The sequence below is a fragment of the Mugil cephalus genome, chromosome 3, assembly GCF_022458985.1.
Source record: "Mugil cephalus isolate CIBA_MC_2020 chromosome 3, CIBA_Mcephalus_1.1, whole genome shotgun sequence".
NCBI classification, from domain to species: Eukaryota; Metazoa; Chordata; class Actinopteri; order Mugiliformes; family Mugilidae; genus Mugil; species Mugil cephalus.
In genome coordinates, this window is record NC_061772.1 from 30,774,526 (window position 1) to 30,795,505 (window position 20,980).

Below are 20,980 nucleotides of genomic sequence, written 5' to 3' on the forward strand. Positions count from 1 at the left end.
TTTCCATCCCTTCTTCCTCTTTACTCCTTTCCTGTTTCTTTACTCCTCTTCTTCCTCCTCTTCTATCTCCACTAGTTTGTTGCTCCTCTTCATCAGAGTCCTAATTGTGTTTAATTCTTTTCATCTTTTAAAAAAAAAAACATCTGTTGTTTTGTTTCCTTTAATTAAAACTTTTCTCATTTTAAAACGTTAAAAACATTTTTAATCAAAACTGAGTCAAAGTAAAAACTGAACGTTGGGTTTTTAAGGCGCCTCCTTCAGAGCCAGCTCCTTCACCTCCTCCAGCAGCGAGTACAGGTTGGGCATCTTACTCTGGCGGAACTCCCTCTCCTCCTTGGAGAGTTCTGGGAGGCGAGACGCCTCCTCCTTCTCCTGGGCCTGCGCCTCCTCAGCCTGCTGCACCTCCTTGACCAGCTGGCTGCGGAGCCGGGAGGGAGGAGGCCGGGGGCCGGAGCTGTGGGGAGGCCGGTTACTGATCACCTCCAGCTTTAGGTAGTCGGCGTGGCAGGAGGAGGTGGAGGAGGAGAAGGAGATACGGACCTGGAGAGAGAAAAGATTATTAATTAATCAGGTCAGAAGGAGGAGGAGGAGGAGGAGTTAACCTTCAGTAATGATATCTAATAAATACAGAGACTTTGAGGAGGTGCTCAGCTCCTCCATCCTCCCTCATCACCTCCCTTTCTTCAACTTTCTACCTCCCCCTCCATCCTCCTCCTTCTGTTCCTTCTCCATCATCTCTGCCTCCCTTTTCTCCTCTTCATGACCCTTTCTTCTCCTCATTCTCCTCCACCTCCTCTCCCTCCCTCCCTCTCTTCTCCTCCTCCTCCTCTAGTTCCAGTGGATGTGACCGATGTTGTATCCGATGACGTCATGTGATCCGTCTCCACGGTAACGCCCGCTGACCTCCATGTAAATATTGATGTTAAACCTCTGAGGAGGAGGTGATTAAATAATGAATCCGAGGCCACTTCCTGTCGCATTAGATCAGGAGGAGATCCTCCACTCACCGTGATGTGGTCGAAAATCCTGAAGCAGGAGGTGCCGGAGCTGGAGGTGGTGGTGATGTGGTCTAGGTGGTGCCTCACTGAGCCCTTCAGCCAATGACAGCGTCCGTCGGCTCCCACCGCCACCACCCGACCGTCCCTGTGCGCCAGGAAGACCGGCTCCTTCATGCCGTACCTGCAACACATAGCATACTCATGCTAACATGACGTCTAGGCTAATTTAGTCACATTATCTTGTGTATGCTAACATAGCAGCTAACAATAGCTTATTTAAACTGATTAAGTAGCTAACACGTAGCTAACACATTATGATATTTAGACTAATTAAGACGCTAACATTAACTTGTGTATGCTAATATAGATGCTAAGATGAGATTTTTTCGGGGTAATCAAATATTATCTTGTTGATGCTAGCATAACGGCTAACTTTATCTTGTTTATGCTAACATAATAACTGACATCAGTTTGTTTGGGCTATTAAAGTAGCTAACATTAGCTTGTCTAAACTAATTAAGTGGCTAAAATTTTCTTGTTTGTGCTAACATAGCAACTAGCAATATGTTTAGGCTAATTAAATAGCTAACACTCTCTTGTTTAAGCTAATATAGCATCCAACATTAGCTTGTTTAGGTTGATTAAATCAGTAACCTGATTTTGATTATGCGAATATAGCAGCTAACATTAGCTTTTGGGCTAATTAAGTAGCCAACATTATCTTGTTTATGCTTCTAACAGCAGCTAACATTATCATATTTTGGACAGCATAGTTGCTTATATTGTTTTTTGTGCTAACATAGCAGCTAGCAAGCTAACACGAGCTTGTTTAAGATAATGAAGTAGCTAAGATTATCTTGTTGATGATAACATTGTGATATTTAGCTTAATTAAGACGCGAACATTATCTTGTTTATGCTAATGTAGCAGCTAACATTAGTTTGATTAAGCTATTTAAGTGTTTATGTGTAATATTCCTCTTTTAATGCTAGTTTTTCTTTGTCTACTCTCAGGAATCTGCTGAAGTTTCGACTCATTTATTCATTTATTATTTGAACCTTCACTTAGGAAGGAACCATGAACCGCAACAAGTCCAGGTTTTGTTTTTCTCTGTTTGTTTTTTCAAAAGGTTTCTTACTCTGGGACAAAGACCAGGACGCCGTTGTCTCGGATGGAGTAGATGACAGCTTCGGTCACACAGCGTGGGTCCGTCTCAGGGTCTCTGTCCCTGAAGTAGAGACACTGGAACAGATTCGTGGACTGACGCTGGACCACTTTAGCGGCCTGGAAGCAAAAACAAGAGTGAGTTTATGTCTGTAATTTGTCTCTTAATAATTAGTCAGACATGAACGCGGCTCTGACCAGGTTCCTGCCGTTGATGTGCTGAGCCAGTTCCTGGACGTCTTTGTTGGTGGCCGGCGGCCTGAGAGGAGCCACGCCGCCGTCCATGCTGATGGCCGCCATGAGGAGGCGGTGGACCACGATGTCGGCGTAGCGACGGATGGGTGAGGTGAAGTGTGTGTAGCGATCCAGAGCCAGACCTGTTAGGCCAGACCAGCACAGCACATTCATTCATTCATTCATTCATTCATCAAATCACGGGCATAAAGACTCCCTGGTTTCTGCTCATCTTTAAAAAAGTTTACGATGAGATTAGAGATTAGGGAAGGAAGGAAGGAAGGAAGGAAGGAAGGAAGGACACTTAGAAATATTAGACATAAATGCTTGTGTTGGTCCTGATGGTTATTTACCGTAATGGTAGAACTGGTCCAGAGGCTGAGAGCCCGTGGAGAAGTACAGGGCCTGGGACATGGTGTGGGTCGCCATTATCCTCAGGATCCTGTTCACAAGGGGGTCCTCAGGGTCCACGGCTCGGTCCAGAGACTCCGCCAAGTCCTTATTGGACCTGGAGGAACAGAGTTTAGACGTCACCCCACATCAAACAACAGAAGGAAGGAAGGAGGCATGGAAGGAGGCTGTACAGTGTTGCCGTGGGTTACCTGGTGCTGATGCTGAAGCCCCTGGAGGTGGCGCTAACCACCAGGTCAAAGAAGAGGTCCCGCCGTGGGGCGGTGTGGCGTCTCAGCAGGGCCTGGTGGGGGAAGCTCTCCTGGATCTTTACCGCCACCTGTTGGTTGGCGAAGATCATGCACTCAGCCACGGTCTCGTGGACCTCCAGAGGCTGGCTAGGAACCAGGGCCGCGATGTTCCTCGTCTCGTCCAGCTGAGCCCGAACCTGAGGAGGAGAAAGACATGAAGGAAGGCGAGGAGGAAGAGGAGGAGAAGAGGTGACCCCCTCCACACCTCCTCCATTAGTCCAGTTAATCAATCCTACCTCCACTCCCTCCAGCTCCAGCGCTCCTCCTCGGCCCCTCTTAGCTCGCAGGTGTCTGGCCACATGTGTCAACGTCTTCAGAGCCTGGCGGAGCTCCTTCAGCTTCGCCTCCTTCTCCTGGGCGCCCAGCTCCTTCAGCTCCGGGACGTCGGCCTCCTCCCCGTTGAGGAGTTGCTGGGCCAGTTCGTAATGGAGCTGGTAGGAGGATTTGATGACGGTCCGTCCGTACCAGACGTCTTTCACGTCCAAGGTTTCAGCATCCAGCTTCCACAGGACGCTCATCGCATACCTGCCAGAGAACAACACACGACACGAAACGCCGAGAAAAAAGTCAAAATACAATGAAAAAGCTGAGAATACAGTATAAAATATATAAAATGAAATATAAGAAAATATCTTGAGAACAACGTAGAATACAATGTGGAGAAAAAGTCGTAATTTCGAGAAAAAAAAGTCAAAATGTTGAGGAAAAAATCGACGCGCTCTCATTTTGTCCTGATGGAGGCTCTGACACTGATTTAACAATCATGATGATTTAAGACATTTAATCTAGATTTCAGTTCTTATTTTGCCCACTCACCTGTCGACTCCTTGCAGCAGAGAGCAGACGTCTGCGCTGAGGACGGGGGGCAACATGTCGTACCTCCGGTCCGTCAGGTAGTAGGTGGTGGCCCTGAAGGAAGACACCTATGATTAGAGACCAGGGTCCACAGAAACCAGGGTCCATAGAGTCCAGAGTCCATGGAGACCAGGGTCCACGGAGACCAGGGTCCACAGAGACCAGGGTCCATACAGACCAGGGTCCATACAGTCCAGAGTCCATGGAGACCAGGGTCCATAGAAACCAGGGCCCATAGAGACCAGGGTCCATATAGACCAGGGTCCACAGAGACCAGGGTCCACGGAAACCAGGGTCCACGGAAACCAGGGTCCACAGAGACCAGGGCCCATAGAAACCAGGGTCCATGGAGACCAGGGTCCATAGAAACCAGGGCCCATAGAGACCAGGGTCCATAGAAACCAGGGTCCATAGAGACCAGGGTCCACAGAGACCAGGGTCCACAGAGACCAGGGCCCACAGAGACCAGGGCCCATAGAAACCAGGGTCCATAGAGACCAGGGTCCACAGAGACCAGGGTCCACAGAGACCAGGGTCCATAGATATTCATGCTTTCCAGGCTGGACTGACCTGGATCGAGCCTCCAGGTCTGTGAGTGAACCCTCCTTAACGAAGTGAGTGACGTCTGCGATGTGGACTCCGAGCTCCAGCACCTTCCCTCCGTCCAGGCTTCGTACCGACATCGTGTCGTCCACGTCCTCGCAGCCCTTAGGGTCGATGCTGAACACCAGGTGAGTCCCGCGGAGGTCCCGCCTCTTCGCCACCTCAGACGGATCCACCCTCCACGGTTTGTCGGGGGAACTCACCGGCATCTCTCTGAGCTGGAGGCGCACGGACACAACAGATCGTAGTTAATAAGATAATTAATTAATCCGATTATAAAAGGTGAGGATTTAAACTTATAGAACTTATAAATGAAACAACTACAGTACCCACAATCCTCTCTGCTCCACTCTGCAATGCTGGGGGTCATTAGAAACTAGAGAAGCTGCTCTTTCTGTTGACACCCAGCATCACATATCAGGAGCTAACCCGCTAGCCTCAGCTAACGGCTAACAGCTAACAGCTAACAGATTTATTCTTCTGTCTCAATAATTCATCCTGAAAACAACAGATTTAATTGTTACTGTTTTTATCGACGTGTTCTTCTGCCTCCCTCTGGTGGTCGATCGTGTATATCACCTTGTAGCAAAAGTTAGCTTAGCATTGATATGTAGCATGCTTTGGCAGATGCAATGTTACACTGAAGTCTGAACTACCCACAGACCAGGGTCCATATAGACCAGGGTCCACGGAGACCAGGGTCCACAGAGACCAGGGTCCATATAGACCAGGGTCCACAGAGACCAGGGTCCATCATAGAGACCAGGGTCCATCATAGAGACCAGGGTCCACAGAGACCAGGGTCCATCATAGAGACCAGGGTCCATCATAGAGACCAGGGTCCACAGAGACCAGGGTATCTCCCTGATCTACTTTGGGTTTTTTCTGATGTTTCCTGGGAGACATGAAGCTGTGAGTAGTTTCTTTCTCTGACCTGAGCCTCAGAGAAGGGAGGAACGTGGATGCAGTTCTCGATGAGGAGGGTCTGGACCTCCGTCTCCAGCTCTCCGGCTCGGCCCAGAACCCGAACGCTGTGGCCGTTGGGGTAGAGCGACGTGGTCTCCCACGAATCGATGCGCACCACCACCCTGTGTTCCTGGGACAGGAAATGGAGACGAGAAGTCACCTCGTTAAGGATTAAAGAAGAAAAACAACAACAAACACAGACATCTCCAGCTTTACACGCATGCTTTTATTTTGAAAGTGTGACACAAAGTCTTCCTTCCTTCCTCCCTGAACCCAACCCAGTACCAGCTGCAGCGTTTTGCAGGTGTGATGTGATAGAGGTGGAGGGTGAACCTGCAGAGCGTCGGCCTGCTGAGTGCTGATGCGTATTTTGGGGATGCGACGGTCCCAGGGAACAACCAGGATCCTCTGAGAGTTCCTGGTCTGGCTCTGGGTCCCGTCTCTGATGGGGAAAGTTACCACGTAGTCCCTCCAGTTCTTCTGCATGATCCCCACAACACGACCTGGGGGGAGGAAGGGGGGAGGAAGGGGGGAGGAAGGGAGATCACATCAGACACCATGATGCAACCAGCACATGTTCCTAATATCTGGGCTGGATTTACATTAGAATGACTGCACTCGTGTACCTAATGATTTGGCCACTGAGTGTGTTTCCCGGACTAAATGAAGGAGACTCCCTGTGTGTTTGTCCAGAGTGGAGCGTCTCACCTGTGGGCATCGGTTTACTGTGTCCGTCCTGTCCCTCCTTCTCGTCCCCGTGTCCCTCCGTCAGAGACGTCCCCTTCCCTCTCCACTCACTCTTTGGTAACAGCTCCACCACCACCACGTCTCCATGGATCGCACGGTTACGGTTCTTATCTCTGATCAGCACTCGACCCAGGTCTGGATGAGAGGATGAGGGGATGAGAGGATGAGATGATGAGAGGATGAGATGGTGAGAGGATGAGGGGATGAGATGATGAGAGGATGAGATGGTGAGAGGATGAGGGGATGAGATGATGAGATGGTGAGAGGATGAGGGGATGAGATGATGAAGGGGATGAGATGGTGAGGGGATGAGATGGTGAGAGGATGAGGGGATGAGATGATGAGAGGATGAGATGGTGAGAGGATGAGGGGATGAGATGATGAAGGGGATGAGATGATGAGAGGATGAGATGGTGAGAGGATGAGGGGATGAGATGATGAGAGGATGAGGGGATGAGATGGTGAGATGGTGAGAGGATGAGAGGATGTGGGGATGAGAGGATGAGATGATCAGAGGATGAGATGATGAGAGGATGAGATGATGAGAGGATGAGATGATGAGGGGATGAGATGATGAGAGGATGAGATGGTGAGAGGATGAGGGGATGAGATGATGAGAGGTGAGAGGATGAAGGGGATGAGATGGTGAGAGGATGAGGGGATGAGATGATGAGAGGATGAGGGGATGAGATGATGAGAGGATGAGATGATGAGAGGATGAGATGATGAGAGGATGAGGGGATGAGATGATGAGAGGATGAGATGGTGAGAGGATGAGGGGATGAGATGATGAGAGGTGAGAGGATGAAGGGGATGAGATGGTGAGGGGATGAGATGGTGAGAGGATGAGGGGATGAGATGATGAGAGGATGAGGGGATGAGATGATGAGAGGATGAGATGATGAGAGGATGAGATGGTGAGAGGATGAGGGGATGAGATGATGAGAGGATGAGATGGTGAGAGGATGAGGGGATGAGATGATGAGAGGTGAGAGGATGAAGGGGATGAGATGGTGAGGGGATGAGATGGTGAGAGGATGAGGGGATGAGATGATGAGAGGATGAGGGGATGAGATGATGAGAGGATGAGGGGATGAGATGATGAGAGGATGAGATGATGAGAGGATGAGATGGTGAGAGGATGAGGGGATGAGATGATGAGAGGATGAGATGGTGAGAGGATGAGGGGATGAGATGATGAGAGGTGAGAGGATGAAGGGGATGAGATGGTGAGGGGATGAGATGGTGAGAGGATGAGGGGATGAGATGATGAGAGGATGAGAGGATGAGATGGTGAGAGGATGAGATGGTGAGAGGATGAGATGGTGAGAGGATGAGAGGATGAAGGGGATGAGATGGTGAGAGGATGAGATGGTGAGAGGATGAGGGGATGAGAGGATGAGATGATGAGAGGATGAGATGGTGAGAGGATGAGATGGTGAGAGGATGAGGGGATGAGATGATGAGAGGATGAGAGGATGAGATGGTGAGAGGATGAGATGGTGAGAGGATGAGATGGTGAGAGGATGAGAGGATGAAGGGGATGAGATGGTGAGAGGATGAGATGGTGAGAGGATGAGGGGATGAGAGGATGAGATGATGAGAGGATGAGATGATCAGAGGATGAGAGGATGAGGGGATGAGAGGATGCAGGTGGGCCAGAGGCCATGTTTTTTTTGTTTCTGTTTTTCTACCTGTGTTGTTGTTGTTGTTGTTGATGTTGTTGTTGATGTTGTTGGAACCTTCAGACGTGACGAACGCTTCCTTCTGGGGTCGGTGCTTGTTGACTTTCAGAGTCCCCTGATACACAAGAACCACACTGTAACCTACTCATTCCCTTCATCCCTTCATCCCTTCATTCACTTCATCCCTTTCCCCTTTTCATCCTTCTTGCCTCCCTTTTCTTTCCTTTCTTCTATCTCTCTTCTATTCATGTATTTCATGTTATATATCACATTATAAGTTGAGAGCAGAATAAAAGCCACAGAGCGGCTGGAGCAGCAGTGAACCTGAAGGTATCGTCCAGACTTGATCCCAGCCTCCAGGATCTCAGTGGGCAGATGTTCAGAGAACTCCTTCTTCTTCTTCGAGCCCTCGCCCTCCTTCTCTCGCAGCGACCGGGAGATGGAGGCGTACAGCTCATGAACCTCCTCCACCTCCGGCCAGAAGTTCTTCAGATAATCCTGAGGAAGAAAAACATACAAAATAAAACTAAAAATACAGGATCCAGGAGAACCAGGTTATCTGATGAAGCATCGCACGTCTGGTTCACAGATAAACTCTGAACATCTGAATTCACCTCCTGGACCCTGGACTCCTGGTACTGGGACCAGGACTAGTACTAGGACCAGGACTAGTACCGGGACTAGTACTGGGACCAGGACTAGACTGACCTGCCCTCTGAAGGGGTTTTAACAAAGAGAAGGAGGCTCCACATGTTCCACTGGTTCCTCCTCCTTCACATGGAACAGACCCAGATCAACGCTTTTTATTTTTATCTTTGACATCCTGGCTCGTACCTGGACGGAGATGACGTAGACTCCAGAGTGGAGGCTGCTGTACTCGGCCACGGCTTCCTGGTCCTCTGTGATCATCACTATGTTCATCATACCTGCCAGGTGGTTGTAGTACCACACTGCTGCAGAGTACACACACCTGAACACACATCCACACACACACAACATCAACCACTTTGACACAAAAACAACGATGTTCATCATCCAGTTCTGGGTTTCACTTCATATCTGACTCGTTATTCATTCATATTCATGTAAACTCTGGATTAGATGTTATTTCATGATAGTTTACCTTTGAAAACACCACTGGTTCTCAGAGCAACTAACACATTTTCTATGATCCACGGGTTCATACGTCTACATGTAGAGCAGCAGTTATCACAGCATCACTAATAGGACGAAAGCTGCAACTAACTAATTAACCTGGACCTGTCGTGTCTCATGATGTCAGATTAGTCTGTGATGAGCCAAAGGAAAAGGTTTTATAGGATTTAACTTGATATTTACGTGATGTCTGACACATTTCTTTTCATGAAGGAAAGTTTTAATGTTTCTAACATTATAAAGGGATGTTACTCATTCACTACAACTACTCACAAAGAGAAGGAAATTCAGGACTAAACAGTTACTTGTCCAGCTCTGACCTGGTCTGCCACTTCTCCTGACTCTCGCCTTTCTCTCGAGGACAGTAGGAATATTCTTGAAATTCATTGGCAAACAGCACACAGCTGTGACGAGGGTCTTTGACCAGCTCTCGTATACGGTTGTAGAACCTGCACACAGAAGTAATCATCATCAGAGGTAAATTCAGGGGGAGAGTAAATATGAAGCTATGCTAGTTATCAGTAGGTGGAGGATTCTGGGTCTGATGTTAAATGTCCTACAGTCTGTCCACGGTCTAAAGTCTGTCCTTGTCTTCTCCTTCAGTCAACTGGATTCAGTCTGATGAATCTTTATGGCAAAGTTCATGTAGAGTGAAGAGGCCGTCCTCCATCTTCTTCCTCCATCTTCGTCCTCCATCTTCCATCTTTCATTTCCATCCTATTCTTCTTCTTCTTTTTCTCTGAATTAGACCAAATAAAAGGTTGTGTTTTGCTGAAACCCGTTTCCTTTCCGACTCTGATCAGGACATCCTAAGTACGACCACGTCTTTGATGGTGGATTGTCTCTAGCTGACCTGTCTTTGTGCTAAGCTAACGACAGTAGCTGCTGGTTTCTCTTTTACTATAAATACCTGAGAGCGGCACCGACCCTCTCGTCTGATCCTTGATGTGATAAATTCTTTAAAGTCATGGTTATGTATGAAAGTCTGCGTTGACAGAAAAAAAGCCTCACAGGTCACGACACACCTGTTGTGTCCTCGCGTCCCTCGGTGTGTTGAGGTGAACGGAAACAGTAATTACTGACTCAGTGTGGCATCAGCAGCTCCACCGGCCACGTGTACCCGACATTATAAAAAGTGAAGCCTCATCACATTAATGATGCAACATTTTAAAACGTCTGCGTGGGCAGAAATCAGAAACAGACTGGACTTAAACCAGGGGTCATGTGGGACTCCTTATTTACAAGGTTCACCGGGTTCTTCAGAAGAACTCAGCGTGGTGGTGTGGTCTCGTTTAGCTTCGTCAGCACAGCTTTGATATAATGAGCCTGACCCCTGCCACCATGTGGCAGGTAGGAATAAAAAGGTCTGAACTGCAGGATCTGCAGAGCTGCCTTCAGGAGTTTCTGTTGTATAACTGAAGGTTGTAACTAAAGGACGGGAGGGAAACACTCTGAGCGTGATCTTTTTCTAAATATTGTCAGTGAAGAGAAAAATGAATGAATGAATAAACAGTGTTGACACAGTGCTGCTCTAGAGTTCTCGTGTCCTTCAGAGTTTTCTACATTTCTGAATAAAAATGATTCAAAACATCAACAGAGTTTCACAAAAGTATTTAAAGTAGACAAAGAACCCAATCAAATTTGTTTTGTGTCCAGTGTGTGAGCTCCTTGTAACTAAATGTTTGTTGTCTGACCAGTTTGAGGAGTTTGATCTCATTCAGATCAGAACCAGCTGAGTTGTGAGATGTTGGTGGTTTCCTCTCATCAGCTGATGCTCCAACATTTCTACTGGATGAAGGTCAGGACTTTGACTTGTTCCTAAAGATTCATCTGGTTCTTCTGGAGAACCACTGGTGTTCTTGGGCTCCTTGTCTTCCTCCATGACCCAGTTTCTCTTCACATTCAGCTCATGGACTCATGTCCTGACATTTTCTTTCAGAGTTCACTGGTAGAATTCACAGTTCATTGGTCCATCAATGATGAGCAGATGCAGCAGAACAGGCCCAAACCAGGACATTAGCGCCCCATGTGTCATGGAGGGATGAGGTTCTGATGCTGGAATGCAGTGTTGGTTCATCTCCAAACATTTAAACCAAACTATTCTACTCTGGTCTCATCTGTCCACTAAACATTGTCCCACATGTTCTTTGTGGACAGAGAGCAGTGTCTTTGGTTGTTGAGTGGATTCATCAACATGAACATCAGCCAATGTGAGAGAGGCCTTTAGCTGCTTAGAAGTTCCCCTGGGTTCCTCTGGTTCCTCTCCCACTATGATGGAGTGATGTTTGTTGGTGGACCACTCCTGTGGAGGGGAACAGTCGTCTTCAATCTGTCTGACTCTCTGTGGATTATTTGTGGCTTCCAGACTCTTTACAGATGGTTGTGGAACCTTTTCCAGCCTGATGAGCAACAACAACTCTTTTTCTGAGCTCCTCACAAAGCTCCTTTCATCTGTTGTCATCACACACTTCAACACAAACATGAGACAAATCCCTGATTTATAGAAACTGAACCAGGACCTGAGTCTCATCATTGATGGACACACGTCTGGACTCTGATTGGACCTTGACTCAGTCACTCATTTGTTTAATTGACTGTAAAACATCTACATTAATGAACATGTTGTGAGGATGTGGAGCCTGTTGTTGAGCCTGTTGTCGTACCTGCGTCCCTTGCTCTTTAAAGCCTGGCAGGCGGTCTGGGTGAACACGATGCCGTGCAGCTCTCTGAACTCCAGGATCTCATGGTAGTCGACCACCACCCCAGCATCCGGCACCACGTAGTGCGTCAGGTCTCCGGGCAGAACCTTAGCACCTGTCCAGAAACTCAACCGGTCAGTTACACGGTGCACTAGTTTAAAAAGTGTCAGACTGAAAACCTTCATGAAGGTACAGCTTTATGTCATGCTTCTAAAAACTGACACGTGTTCCTCATATTTTTGCAGATCTACCAGTAAAGCATGTGTATGAGTGTGTTCCAGCTTGGCCAGTTTATTAGGTACAGCAGTGCAGCCATTCATATCTAAACACAGCTGGGTTCATGCTGCTGCTGTAAACACGGGCCAGCTGCACACACAGTAAACAGGTGTGTGTCTGTGTGTGTTACCGTTGTCACAGTCCGCCTGACACAGAGAGCTGTAACACGGGACCCGGTCCCGGACGTAATGTTCCCGGACCACCCGGACCCTCCGGCCCCGGCTGCTCCTCAGGCGCAGGATCCGCTCCGTCTTAATCATGTTCGGGATTCGAACATAATCCTTCTGGCTTGTAGCTACTGGAAAGCGGGAACTGGCACTTGTTGCTTGTAAACACAGCAGATTAAGTTCCGGGATCTACGTAGAGCGTCATGACGTCATGACGTTTAAATGCGTCTTTTTTTCCCCTCTTGCATTTTTTATTCATTAACATCTTTCCAGCCTGTTTAGACGCAGACAAAGTGACTGAATGATGTCGATGAACATGTTGGAGACTCAGTCATGGTCTTGTTCTCTTTTCTTTTTAAAGACAAGACTCCGAGGTTTCTAGAATCTCTCTAAGTGGTTTAGTTCTGATGGGACACAGTTAAAAAATAACAGGTTGTTGGGTTCAGCTGATCCTAGAATGACTTTTATCAATGAAACCAGAAAAAACTGACATATTGCATCATGCAGCGTGTGTACAGAGCTCTGTAAAGGGTTAAAATACATTTCTTCTTACCTTTTTACTTTATTTTATTTTATTTTATTTTATTTTATTTTATTTTATTTTTTATTGAGGTTATAGACACACATGAGTAGATCCTCTCTTCTATAGATACAAACTTCTGAAGTTCACTGAGTGTAACATTTTCGACAATACACAATGTAGTAGACTATACACTAGTGGGTATTGGTAAGGACTTCACGATACGATACGTATCACGATACTTGAGTCACAATTCAATGTGTTGTGTTGATTAAAATCCGAGTTTTATATTTGTGGATTGATACAAAGATGAAAGTCAGAATGTCTGTGTTTAGTTACAGACTAAAATGTGTTGTGTTTTGTTTTATTGTGTGTGTGTGTGTGTGTGTGTTCAGCGGACCGGGCGGTGGGGTGAGGTGCGGGGGTGAGTCCTCTCGCCGCCTCCGCCGCTCTTTGGCTGCGCCGTGGACGCGGACGCGGAGCGGAGCTGCGGCAGATCAGCAGCACAGGCTGAAGTTGAGGCTGCACCGACACGGACGCTGCTCAGGACTTTGCTCTCGTTTTCTGACTCGACATCGGCTTGAAAATCCGCCTCATGGCTCCAGCTGCGACTCCGCGTTCACCTGCACCGGGGAACTTTCTTTAGGACGCGTTCAGCTGCAGGTAAGATCTGATCATCCGTGTTTTATTCACTTCGTTTACACGCGTGTCAAACATGTGGAGACGGAAAGTCACCTGAAACACTTAGTTTATATTTAATCTAAATGCATAAAGAATTGTAGATTTTCTATCTGCGTTGAACACGTTTGTGTTTCTTATTTTTCTTTTTTTAAATATTGATCCATTCCCTCCTTTAATGACCCGCATGCATTAAAAGCTAAGCTGCATTAAAAGTGGCCGCAGTTTCGAGCTGAATAAGCAGTGTTTGGAATTAGTTAAACTCCAAGAATAAATAAATGCATAAAACCCTCCAATTAGGCCAACTCATCAATTAATCATAGGGATAAAAAAAAGTTATTTTCAGAACTAATTTTAGTTTTTTTTGTTTTTTTCTGTAACTTCATGTGCAGTGGCTGTGATTTATTTCTTTAAATGTAGTGACTCCAGTGTGAAGGGTCAGAGCTCTGCAGCTTTTAGTGCAGCTGAAGCATGAATGGATGAAGCTGCCTCTTCGCTGATGATGAGGATGATGATGATGATGATGATAATTAGATGGGCTCAGACCGGTCACTGCTGTTTGAACTGTTTCCATTGATTCCCCCGGAGGCTGCACAGCAGGAGGCAGCTTCACAGGAGAATAACTGGCCACTAGATGGCGACCTTGAGCTGGATGCACATGAAAGACATCAGGCATCAAGGCATCAGCTGATTATGCCTGCGATGAAGGAGTGATTGTGTGGTTGAATTATACTCAGCAGTTCAAATCACCGGTATCTTTGCATGAGACAGATGAAACTCAGAGGCAGTAGATTCATAAAAGAAAACAGCAAATGTAAGAGAGGGAGCTGGGAAGTGCTTTTCAATCCCCGCTCTCCTCAAGTAGCTGCATTTACTGTGGAGCAATATGTCAGCGAGGCGTTTGTCACAAATGTGCCTTTGCAATAATAGTAATGCAGCTTTTGACGACTCCCGAGCTCTTACTCTAATTAAAGTGTTTTAGTTTTTTTTTAAGGTGATGCTGGTGCAGGGTCAACGGTTGAGCTGAGGAATCAAAAATAAAGTTGCCAGGAACAGATCTGGCTCTGGAAATAATTCAGGACGTTTATCATCATATAAACTCTGCACTAGCACCGTGCAACACTCTGCTTCTAACATCCATAAAATAAATACGAAGCCTAAACTAAAAGCTGAGGCTCCTGATGCAGCCGGTGGGAGCGACGGGACGCGAGGCTTCGTATGAACTGTTCAGAGTCACAGAAGAAGATAAATAAATCAAAAAGGATAAAGATTTATCTGAGAAGTAAACGAGGCTGCAGCTCCTCTGGGTTTGAGCCGAAGCGACGGATCGATGGGAAGAAGAGTGCGACGTGTAAACATCCCTCGTTCTCCTCCAGGTAATTGATTTAAAAACAAATAGTCTGAAACTTTTCTACTTAGTTATTCACAGCGGTTTAAAGCACATTCATTCTAATAATCCTCAAACTGGAGGCTCTGAGTTTACACCTGGAAATAAAATGTGTCCTAAAACGACCAAACGTGATCAGGTCTCAGTCAGACGTGACACTAGTTACATGAGGAGGGAGAGAGGGAGGAAAAACCACAGTAAAGAGAGTAAAACTGAAGATGTGTTGCACAATATTTTTCAAAATTCTGACGGGATATTTTTTTTTTCATGCATAATCACATGTTCACAACATTTTCTACTGGTTGAGGAGGATTTAATGCAGTCGACTGACTGAGGATGAGCTGTTTGGATCAGGTTTTCATGTAGAACTGATCTGAGGACATTTACAGCTCAGAGATAAAAAAAAAAAAAATTAAATGTTTTCAAGATGAAATGAACAAACAGGGATAATTACGGTGTCATTTATTTTGATATATTTATTTATATTTAACACATTTAAACTGTCATGTCTCTAAAGTTAAACAGCAGCGTGACCGATTACCGGATTTATTAAAAAATCATATCGAAATATGGAAGTAAAGGAAGGAAGGAGAGAAGAGAGGGAAAGGAGGGAAGAGAGAAAGAGGAAGAGTGGATGGAAGGAAGAAGGAAGGATGGAAGGGAGGAAAGAAGGAAGATAAAAGAGGAGGAGAAGAAGGAAATAATAATAATAAAATGAACAGAAACATTTGCAGTTATTTTTTCTATATATTCAATGGAAGGTATGTGTTGACTGGGCCACGCCCCCCCCAGGCCACGCCCCGATGCCACGCCCCCTGAGTGGTAAAAACATGGCGACATGTGATTAACAGATCAAATTAAGAACAACTGGACTCAACAATGATCCATGTGAACTAGTGTGGATCTAGAAAAGTGGATCAGCCTCAGTTTCAGTTAGTTTCAGTTCTGATGATTGTACAATTGTACAACAACCAGAACCTGATGTGACTTCATCAGTAAATACAGCATAAATTAATATCAGCTGACACTAAATGAACCACAACAACAGGTTTCTGAGTCTGGATTCCAGTTGTTTCTTCTAAAGCAGTGAAACGTTTTCTTCTCTGTTCTCTGGCAGATTTCTGTAAAAATATAAAACATATCTCTGACTGTTTTTCAGACCTGTTGGTTCAGTCACACAACAGCTCTTCACCGTGTTTTTATTGAGTTTTCCAGTTTAGATGCTGTTAAAGCCGATGATTCAAACTAATGCTGCTGATCTGCATGTTCAGTGGCTGTGACGTCGCGTAGCTACATCCTCCTGTGTTTGTCTATATGTGTGAGTTCTTCCTTTATTTAGCAGAACGTAGTGAGAACAGGTTTGACCTTTGATTAGCAGCAGGATGAGTGTAATGTGCGGTTCATGAGATGATGTGGTTTGATTTCTGATTTGCTGGAGACACGTGGAAACATCTCATTCCACGTAAAGTCTGTTTCTGCTCGTGCAGAAGAGTTTGGAGAAGCTGTTTGTTTGTGCTCCGACGCTGCGACGCATTAAAGGAGACGTTTTCATTTCCAGACGCGTTTCCAACCCCAAAAATTCATTTTCAGCCCCGGCTGTTGTGAGCGGCTCTCGCAGCCGTCCGACCACATTTGAAAAGGAGAAATGATTCTGGGCCCAAACAGTACAAGAAAATAAATAAATAAATAAAATAAGAGGTTCAATTTCACACAGGAACACTCTGTAGTGTAGCTGTGATGAGCTTCACCTCCGTGGCTGCCGTCGGGTGTGCGCTTTATTTTTAAAGGAAATACGTTTCCACCATCACAAAGAAAATACACAAAGGCTATTCAGTATTTCTGTGTTGTTGAGGTTCTCTGTTGTTCTGCGGGCGAAGGTGTTGGAGCTGTTTATTAAAGACCAGGATCCTTCTGGTTTTATATTTTCTACGTTTCTACATAAAAAGCTTCAATAATCAGAAGATTTTCACACACGTTCTGAAAACAGACGAGAAAGAGAAAATATTAGACTTTAAAAAACAATATTACATCAGTGGGTTTAAATGTACGTGAACCTGATATCTGCCATATCATTATGACCACCTTCCTAGTTTTGTGTAGGTTTCTTTTGTACTGACTCATCAGAGAATGGACATGGACCTTCACTTCCTTCCTTCCTTCCTTCCTTGTTTTCTTTTAGAGTTCACTGGTAGAATTCACAGTTCATTGGTCCATCAATGATGAGCAGATGCAGCAGAACAGGCCCAAACCAGGACATTAGCGCCCCCATGTTTCATGGAGGGATGAGGTTCTGTAGGATGGGTTGTAGGGTGGGGTCTGGTCTGGTCTGGTCTGGTCTGGGTGGGTGCTACACGTCTAAGTATCCACACCAATGAACACCAGGTCCAAAAGTTTCCCAGCAGAACACTCAATTCACAAGATGGATCTTGTGTTAGTGGTCGTAATGTTATGGCTGATAGGTGGAAAAGAGTTAAAACCAAAGACGGCGTCTGAGTTTGAAGCAGGAAGTTGTGAGTTCTGGAGTTTGAGAGGTTCGTTCTCTCAGGATGAGGCGACGTCGTCAGCCATGAAATTCAAATAGCTCATGAGGTGGAGGTATAAAATAAAAACTAAAATAAAAAAGAAAAGGGGCAGGAGGGGGTTGGTGGTGGTGGTGGTGGTGGTGGAGACCATTAAGGCCAGCAGCCCCTCGGCTCTCAGCGTCTTATTCATCCTGCAACAAAGAGAGAGCGAGCTGCAAGAAAAGAGAAAGGAAGCAACATGAAAGAGTTTTAAGTGGTTGAGCCTGGGGTGGACGGGAGGGAGGCCGATGGAGCTGACCATTACAGAGCATCATGAACGTCTCAGCCCCGGGGGGGGGGTCGCATGGGAAACACATTATACTCAGAACAGACAGAGGAGGCTTGATGGGACGGGTCGCTGAGGATTCGCATGACCTGGACGGTTGCCACAAACTCTGGAGAATGTGTTGGTCTGAAAATATTATAAACACGATTTATTAAACGTTCAGATCTGAGAACTGATGCTGAGGAGAAGATTAACACCCCTACGTAGAATATTATCAACCCTACGTAGAATATTATCAACCTTACGTAAAATATTATAAACACGATTTATTAAACGTTCAGATCTGAGAACTGATGCTGAGGAGAAGATTAACACCCCTACGTAGAATATATTAACCCTACGTAGAATATTATCAACCCTACGTAGAATATTATCAACCCTACGTAAAATATTATCAACTCTACGTAGAATATTATCAAACCTATGTAGAATATATCAACCCTACGTAGAATATTATCAACCCTAAATAGAATATTATCAACCCTACAGAGAATATATCAACCCTACGTAGAATATTATCAACCCTACGTAGAATATTATCAACCCTACGTAGAATATTATCAAACCTATGTAGAATATATCAACCCTACGTAGAATATTATCAACCCTAAATAGAATATTATCAACCCTACAGAGAATATATCAACCCTACGTAAAATATTATCAACCCTACGTAGAATATTATCAACCCTGAAGAGAATATTATCAACCCTACGTAGAATATTATCAACCCTACGTAGAATATTATCAAACCTATGTAGAATATATCAACCCTACGTAGAATATTATCAACCCTAAATAGAATATTATCAACCCTACAGAGAATATATCAACCCTACGTAAAATATTATCAACCCTACGTAGAATATTATCAACCCTGAAGAGAATATTATCAACCCTACACAGGATATTGTCAACCCTACGTAAAATATTATCAACCCTACGTAGAATATTATCAACCCTACGTAGGATATTATCAACCCTACATAGAAGATTATCAACCTTACGTAGAATATTACCAACCCTACGGAAGCCCTGCGTGGTCATACACAGTATTTCCCCTGTTTTCCCGTGATATGAGTTAATTATCTTGAGTTATTTATTCTGGGATCTGGATGAACATTAATAGAAGTAATAATGTAGTAATGATAACAGGCCTACTGTAAGATGAACTCAGGAAAGCGAGGGAAATAATCTGTATGAGTTCACGGCCTCTTAGGGCTTCAACAGGATCCTGTTTGCTGCAGCCAGAATAAAATAGTGTTTGTCTTAGTTTTAATGATCCAGTTCAGTTTAGTGTCAAACTAATCAGAGTCGATCAGTCGTCCTAGAAAATGTCGATCGATGATCTGAATATGTTGGAGGTGGAAACTGGGTCAGACGGCTGCAGATGATCTGGTTCATTCACACGGAAACGAAAGCGTTTCTACATTAGGACGTGATTTAAAGAAACATTTTTACTCTTTGTGTAAATTTCTTCAGAAAAATGAATCAAAACATCAACAGAAAGAAAGAAACTCATGGAACAGAAATATTAGAGTAAAACGAGCCAAGACTAGTTTCTAATATCAGCTGTGAGCGTCCTTCCTTCCTTCCTTCCTTCCTTCCTTCCTTCCTTCCTTCCTTCCTTCCTTCCCAGCAGACCAGGCCCAAACCAGGACATTAGCGCCCTGTTACCACTGCTGTAGTTTAACGTTTGTTGTTAAACGCTAACGCAATAAGCCAGAAAGAGCTACTATTAGCTTGGAGGCTAACATAGGAGGAGCTACTTTTAGCCCGGAGGCTAGGAAGCTACGACTCCACAGTAACTTTCCTCCACACAGTGGGCGGAGTCAGACATTTTTTCTGTTCTTTTTCTGTTTAATAACTTTCTCTTTTGTTTCATTTATAAGAAACAAAGTGTGAGTAAATATCTTGTTGTTCAATGTGTGATCGATTAAACTAAACTTCCGTCTGCACCGATGCGTCTCCTGTTATTGATCCGGTTCTCGTTTATCTTATTAATTATTGACCTGATGATCTCTCCACCGACGCTTCTCACCATGACCTTCAGTCCTTTTTAACGAAGGGATGTGATGTGAATCCTGAAGCAAATATCTGAGGGAACTGGAGATAATTAATTAATTAATTATTTCTTATCTCTGGCTTTAATGTCAGCAGCACGATGACAATGTACTAATTATTACTGACGATCCTCTTACTGATTTCCTCCCTTTCCTTCCTTCCTCTTTCTTTCTTTTTTCTTTCTTTCATTCCTCTAACCTCTAACAATCAGTTTTATTTCATCTATAGGAAATGTTCCACACGTGTCCCAAATTAAAGCTCAACATTCTGACCTTCAGTGAATCCAGCATTTAAAAAAATAAAATAAAATAAAAAAGATTTTCTGTCTCTGAACTCCAGCGTATAATTTTTGAAAATAAAAGCCAATTTTTGTTCTGTTCCACTTTTCAAAGGTTTGACCGTGAACTAACGAAGCTTGTTTGCAGCCGCCCGCTTCAATCTCGCATTATTCTTCACAATCAGCCTAATTTCCTGAGTAAAAAGACTAAATCGTGTTTAGAGGCCAACAACAATGACGTCTTCGAAAAGTTCAGCAGACATTTAATTCTTTTGAATCCGTCCGACTGCATCGAGATCTGGAAAATAATGAGTCACAGTTTATTTTCAGACGTAATGATAAACCTGGATTAGATGTGGATGCGACTCCTTCTATTATCAGTGGGGGACAGGAGGCTCTGCAGCTCTCCTCATGTTTTCTTTTACAGGTGAGCTACTGGTTCAACCTTCCTTTTCTTTTCTGTTTTATTCCTTCTCTAATTTGACCTCACATGCTGCTGTTTGGGCTTAAACCAGAGAAACTTAACGAGCTCCAGGACTCGGCTCTGCCTTTTTAGTCTGGTTGGTGTTTTATCTGCGCTCAGCGGGAGCTAAATTATTTGGGAATGATTGATGTCGGTTTGTGGTTTTATAACTCGCTGCAAACACAAAAACTTGTGTTTGTATCGTTGTGAGGAAGTATTGCCTCTGTCTCAGCCAAGGCCTCGTTTAGACGTCCATCGACTGGTCCGTCTTTAAATACCTGCTCTTCATTCATTCATTCATTCATTCATTAATGGATCTCTACCCAAAACTGGACCAGAACCAGGGACACATGGTTCGTGACTTGGAGACATGATCCAGATTTAGGAACCGGATGGAAAGGAAGGAAGGAAGCACTGAAGAGGAGGAATGGAAGGGAGGATAGAAGGAAACAAGGGAGGACTAGTTGAAGGAAGGAATGAACGAAAGGAAAAGG

The 20,980-nt window shown here is 45.0% G+C and overlaps 2 protein-coding genes across 7 annotated transcripts in view; one reads left to right on the forward strand and one right to left on the reverse strand.

Moving 5' to 3' along the window:
• Nucleotides 1-146: 146 nt before the first annotated feature.
• Nucleotides 147-12,430, reverse strand: dis3l (DIS3 like exosome 3'-5' exoribonuclease). 3 transcript variants are annotated; one of them, XM_047580396.1, is made up of 18 exons: nucleotides 12,214-12,430; nucleotides 11,772-11,922; nucleotides 9,429-9,557; nucleotides 8,788-8,923; nucleotides 8,278-8,451; nucleotides 7,972-8,068; nucleotides 6,230-6,406; nucleotides 5,855-6,024; nucleotides 5,490-5,651; nucleotides 4,523-4,773; nucleotides 3,914-4,006; nucleotides 3,334-3,622; nucleotides 2,999-3,234; nucleotides 2,750-2,904; nucleotides 2,361-2,539; nucleotides 2,137-2,282; nucleotides 1,008-1,179; nucleotides 147-540 (listed from the first exon to the last, which is right to left on the reverse strand). In XM_047580396.1, exons 1-18 carry the CDS (start codon nucleotides 12,341-12,343, stop codon nucleotides 244-246), a joined length of 3,144 nt encoding a protein of 1,047 aa, XP_047436352.1. In that variant the 5' UTR covers nucleotides 12,344-12,430; the 3' UTR covers nucleotides 147-243. The 3 variants fall into 3 exon arrangements, with proteins under 3 accessions (XP_047436352.1, XP_047436351.1, XP_047436353.1); XM_047580395.1 differs by having other exon boundaries at nucleotides 6,230-6,403; nucleotides 7,963-8,068; XM_047580397.1 differs by lacking the exon at nucleotides 147-540 and adding an exon at nucleotides 547-930 and having other exon boundaries at nucleotides 6,230-6,403; nucleotides 7,963-8,068.
• Nucleotides 12,431-13,251: 821 nt separating this feature from the next.
• The window catches only part of LOC125005222 (multiple epidermal growth factor-like domains protein 11), a 76,527-nt gene continuing 68,798 nt past the window's right edge, over nucleotides 13,252-20,980 (forward strand). For all 4 annotated transcript variants that reach the window (XM_047580390.1, XM_047580393.1, XM_047580391.1 and 1 more), the window contains exon 1: nucleotides 13,252-13,433. The gene's annotated coding sequence lies outside the window, so the exon portion shown is untranslated. The remainder of the gene's footprint in view (nucleotides 13,434-20,980) is intronic.